Here is a 4,785-nt window from a genome sequence, read left to right as displayed (position 1 = left end):
TGGCTGTCTCCGGGGAGGAGGCGGCAGCAGAGCCTGGATGAAGAACTGCGGGGGAGGCAGTTTCTCTCAACTTCTGACCAGATTCCATTCCTGCTAACCCTCATCGTCGTCGCATGGGAAAGAGTGCCGTCACCATTCAGTACTCTGCAGGCAGCCTGGGTGTAGTTCCAGGATCCTGGCATCTTGGAAACTACCTGCCTCCTGGGAAAGCAGCCTTACCACTCTGAGCTGTGGCTGTAATTTCTGACAAGGGCAAGCCCCAGCACCAGAGTACTTACTCTCTGGCTTTCAAGAAAGTGTGGGGTCCAACTAGGTGCTCCACCTAAGAGCTGCTTAAGGCTCCTGAGCAGAGAAGGGGACAGGGACACCAGGCCTTTGTCCCTCCAGGGTGGAGAGTTCTGTTGGACACACCCACCCCCATATTTTCTGAATTCCCATTCTGTATATTTGACTTTGTTAGTCTGCCCACTAAGGAGTCCACTGTGCTGTGTATCTTAGGATACACCAGAGAAGGCACACGACACAAAGAGAGACTGAAGGAACTCTGTCCCTCCACCCTACCTGGTCTTTCTCTAATTATCTAGTCACCCAGCCAGCCAGCCAGGCCCTTGTCTAGGATGCAGCAGCCTGATGCCCAACTCTGCCACAAGCTGGCCTTTAGACATGGGAGTACTTACTGCTTTATTGGGTCTCAATTCCTCCCATTACCCCATAGACTTGCTGGGAAGGTTAAATGACACCCACCAAACACAATAATGGTATGCACACGTACTTTATTATTCGTTCTTACTTTTATAATGTGAGGCCCTTTCTGGGAATGAGAACACCAGTTTTCCCATCCCCCTCTAGATGAGGGGAGAAAGGAGAAGCTGCCCTCGGGAGGCACTGTGCTGAAGGTTGAGAGCCTGAGCCAAAGACTGGCCAGCATCAGCTCAAGTGTCAGGCCCCTCTCCTGGCCCTGCCTCCCCGAACCTTGAACCTCCAAATCCAGTTCTTCTTTTTCTCTAGGCCCCTGGAGAATCTGGCTCACAGATGACCAAGGAACTTCCCACTCACTGGCTGAAGGTCCTCGAGTCCAGGAAATGTAGCTCTGGATGTTGTCTCTTTCTGCCCCATTTTCCTGCAACCTGGTTTCCCTAGGAATTGGTCTGTTTCCTTCTTTTGTTCTTACATGGGCAGTGGGGGGCTTCTCCTGGGACCTCTGGGGAAGGACAGCAGCACACAGGTCTCTTGAGCCTGGGCTTGCCCTTCTTGCTTGCCCTCTCTGAGGCCCTCTCCACACCCAGATTCCTGAGCTTTTACAGGTGTGTGTGTGTGTGTGTGTGTGTGTGTGTGTGTGTGTGAGAGAGAGAGAGAGAGAGAGAGAGAGAGATCTGTGTTCAGGCATTTAAGGTGGAAAAGCAAGCTTCAGCTGTTACAGTCCAGTGGTGTAAATCTAAAGGCTCCCACCTTCACCCAGGGCAACCTAAATTCGGTCACTTACCTCTTCCCCCTCTGCTGCACTGGCTGGCAAGTGTGCTCCATGGACCCTGAAATCCCCAATGCCTAGGATGAAGGGGAGTGGGTGGGATGGCTGGTGCTTCCCCAGCAGCCGCAGGATTGAGATTCAGAAGCCACACTTTGATTAGAAAAGACCAGCTCTTTACTGCAAAATCAGTCAAATACCACAGAAGCAGTTCCTTCCCCATATTGTCAAGGCCCACTTGTCAGAATATTGCATAAAAAAATTTATCTCTGAACTAGTGTGGGCACTGCCGAGGTTCACGTGAGCTCTTCTGGTGGCGGGTTAAGTGACTCATCTAAGCACATCAGCAGCTCAGCAAAGGGTACAATCCAGGCAGTGGAAAGGATCCGGCTGCCTCAGGCGGGTTCCAGAATACTCTCATGTAACCATCCCACAAGGGACAGACTCCTGCCCATTCAAGATCCAAAGCAAGGAGGCTCTGATCGGTCTGTGGTTTGGGGGAAGTGTTAATGCTGGCTGTGGGGTGCAGGTATGGATACACTGAGTGGTTCTGGAAGCTTTGGTTTCCCAATCACTGGAAAGCGCGCCTTCCATGATGGGGACAGACGAACTGTGTGACAGGCAGCCTCTGCCACCTGCCTCCTCTGGTTTATTGCACAATTCTTTAAGCTTCGGGAGGTGAGTCAGCTCATTCAGCTCAGGCAGGGTGGGGAAACCTCTTCTGTAGACATGACAGGCACATTTCCAGGGAGGCCCTCCAGCCCTCCTGAGGCCTCTGGCTCTAAGTTGAGTACTCTGGGATGTCCAGAAAGGCTGTGGGGTTCAGGAGAGGTGAGGATAGCACAGGACATATCTACTCCCCAAAATGCCTCAAGGCTATGAACATGACCTTGAGAACAATCCTGGGACACTACACCAGCCCAAGAGCCTCTTAAGGGCAACCCTCCTCCTAGGGAGCTCACTGGGCGCTGCAATGTCCTCCTGGGCAAGATAAAAACTGTGAACTCACAGCTCTGGGAGACTAGGGCTGATGAAACTTCTACAGGGCAGCTTCTAGGCACATTCCTCTATCTCTCTGTAGCCAAAGGATGGTGCCTCTTCTCCACAGTTGGAGCTTGGAGCCTCTCTGGTGTCTAGACTACTCTACCCTGGCATGGGTTAGCCCTGCCACCTATGCAGGACTAAGGAGGGCATGGGGTATGCGTGTGTATGGGGGGTGAGGTTGGCAAGATCATAGTCTTCCCGAACAAGGAGGGCTCAAAGTGCTGACAGTGCTGGTGCTTGTCACCCCCTGTCCCAGGCCAGAAAGGAGCTCTGACAGAGGAAGGGGACATTTTCCAGGAGAGAGCACGAAGATGGGAGAGGAAAGATGGAGCTGAAACTGACCAGCCCTGCAATGATGGGCCATTTGGCACACAACACTCGCATTCTTGGCAGTGTGTGCCAGAAAGGGCAAAGGGAAGGCACCAGTCCACAGAGGCCTGTCCACCCAGGCCCATGCCTATCTCCGGGCTGGGGCTGCTCTTGCCCATCTGCGTGGGTGAAGGGTTGCATTTCTTAGGCGACTTGGGTAGGGTCAAGAATAAAAAAATATTTTCTGTTTAAATATGAAGGGGGAAAACCCACCTTAAAAAACTAGACCTTTTAATCAGGAATGTGAGTTGAAAGTGCTCACCAAGCCTCTCTTCCACAGTGTACGAACAGCCCTAATGGAGATGCCATGACAGCTAGGTAAGCCAGGCCTGCCAGGTAAAAGGCCCTGTACGGAGGCACCTGATGGTCTCCACCTCCCGGGGCAAAAGGGTTAGAAGGGGCCATGGGGCATCACTGAGACTCCTGGGCTTTCTCTGGTGCAAGCACTCTGAGAGTCTTCCTTACAGGGAGACAGAGAGGCCTAGGCTGCCGACAAACCCAGTTTGATGGCTCGGAAGGTCAGGACAGCAGGGTTAGCTGACACTGTTCTGTTCCTGGTACTTGCGCCGGCGGGCACAGCGGGGACAGCCCTTCCTCACCACAGCCTGGCAGCTCTGATGGAAGACAGTTCTGCATTCAGCACACCTAGAAGAGAGCATCAGGGGCTGCTAGTTAGCGCCAGTCATCTAGATGTGCCTGGGCCAGGCTGACCAGGGCCTTGGACAGAAGCACAGGGGCTGTGTCTGCCTGCAGCCCACACTCACATGTACTGCCCTCCAGTTCCCTTGGCGAGCATTTCAGACACTGACCCCATAAGTGACCCCCATGCCCACTGACATCCTGTGTCCTGTTCATTCTTTGTGAGCAAGTGCTGCCTGAGTGTTTATATGACTTCTTGCCTATTTTTAAAGCAGTTTAAACAGCTCAGGCCTGTTCAGGGCCGACACTAGCTGGTTTATCCACGGAAGGAAAGTGGGTGGCCCATCTAGCTCAGTCTTCCACTCCTATCTGGGGTAAGGGAAGACTGGGGAATATGCCCTGTTTAAGGGTGTCTAATGATGTGCAGTAATGAATGGCAAGAATTACCACTTACTGCAGCTGGGGCCATGGTGCCCACTTAGCTAAGCCTCATGCTAGTGCTTGAGGGCCAGAAATACACTGTCAGTACCTCAGCCCGCTGTAGACTGAGCTCAGAGATGTCCCACTTCATGGGACAGCAGCTGTCTCTAAGATAATGGGGTGGGTGAGGGGTGCTGTGGGCCCAGGCATCCCTGGGCAGTCACAGTAGCCTGGGCACTGGCAGAGTGGGTGGGTGTTCAGCATGCCCCTGCAGAAGAAGATGAGAGGGTCTGGGAGTAGCTGGCCACATGTCCCTCATACCTGACTGTGGTGTCAAACTCAAAGGGGAAGATGATGTCGTGGTGGTGGCAGATCTGGCAGATGAAGCCTCGCTGTGTGCACAGGTCACAGTGGTAGACATGCTGGGAGGCGAACTCAATCAGGGCTTTGAGGAACCCTTCATACACCCCCTCTGCAATCTGCAGGAGCAAGTGGAAACCAGTCTTAGCCCGCTCCACTGCCTCAGAACTTCCCTGGTCCCACGTGGGTTGTTTGATGCAGCCATCAGCCTACATCTCAGGTCTCTGGGGCATGGGGACTATAGATGGGATCCCAATCTACTCTATCATCCTTGGAGGAAAGACCTTCACTCACCCTTGGGCTGCTGGAGCCCCTGATTCATCCAGTGACTGCTCAGGAGGTAGAGGACAAAAGGGAGGCCATTCTGAAGGGTGGATTGTTGAGGATTGCTGCCTGGCCTGGGTTAACTACAGGTGCCCCTTCTGCTATTTCCCTGAGATTTCTTCAGGATTAAGAACCGTCTAGTGAGTCCAGGATTTAGGGGTGGG

At 53.1% G+C, this 4,785-nt stretch overlaps 1 protein-coding gene across 2 annotated transcripts in view; it reads right to left on the bottom strand.

Annotated features, from left to right (window-relative positions):
- Positions 1–1,619: 1,619 nt before the first annotated feature.
- Positions 1,620–4,785, bottom strand: part of Plekhm1 (pleckstrin homology and RUN domain containing M1) — a 48,146-nt gene continuing 44,980 nt past the window's right edge. For both annotated transcript variants that reach the window (XM_051177619.1, XM_051177628.1), the window contains exons 11-12: positions 4,259–4,416; positions 1,620–3,523 (exon numbers count right to left, since the gene is read on the bottom strand). In XM_051177619.1, the coding sequence (XP_051033576.1) occupies positions 3,412–3,523; positions 4,259–4,416 (270 nt within the window). In that variant the 3' untranslated portion in view covers positions 1,620–3,411. The remainder of the gene's footprint in view (positions 3,524–4,258; positions 4,417–4,785) is intronic.

The sequence above is a fragment of the Phodopus roborovskii genome, unplaced genomic scaffold (assembly GCF_943737965.1).
Source record: "Phodopus roborovskii unplaced genomic scaffold, PHOROB, whole genome shotgun sequence".
Taxonomy (NCBI): domain Eukaryota; kingdom Metazoa; phylum Chordata; class Mammalia; order Rodentia; family Cricetidae; genus Phodopus; species Phodopus roborovskii.
This window is presented reverse-complemented; position numbering and strand designations above follow the sequence as displayed.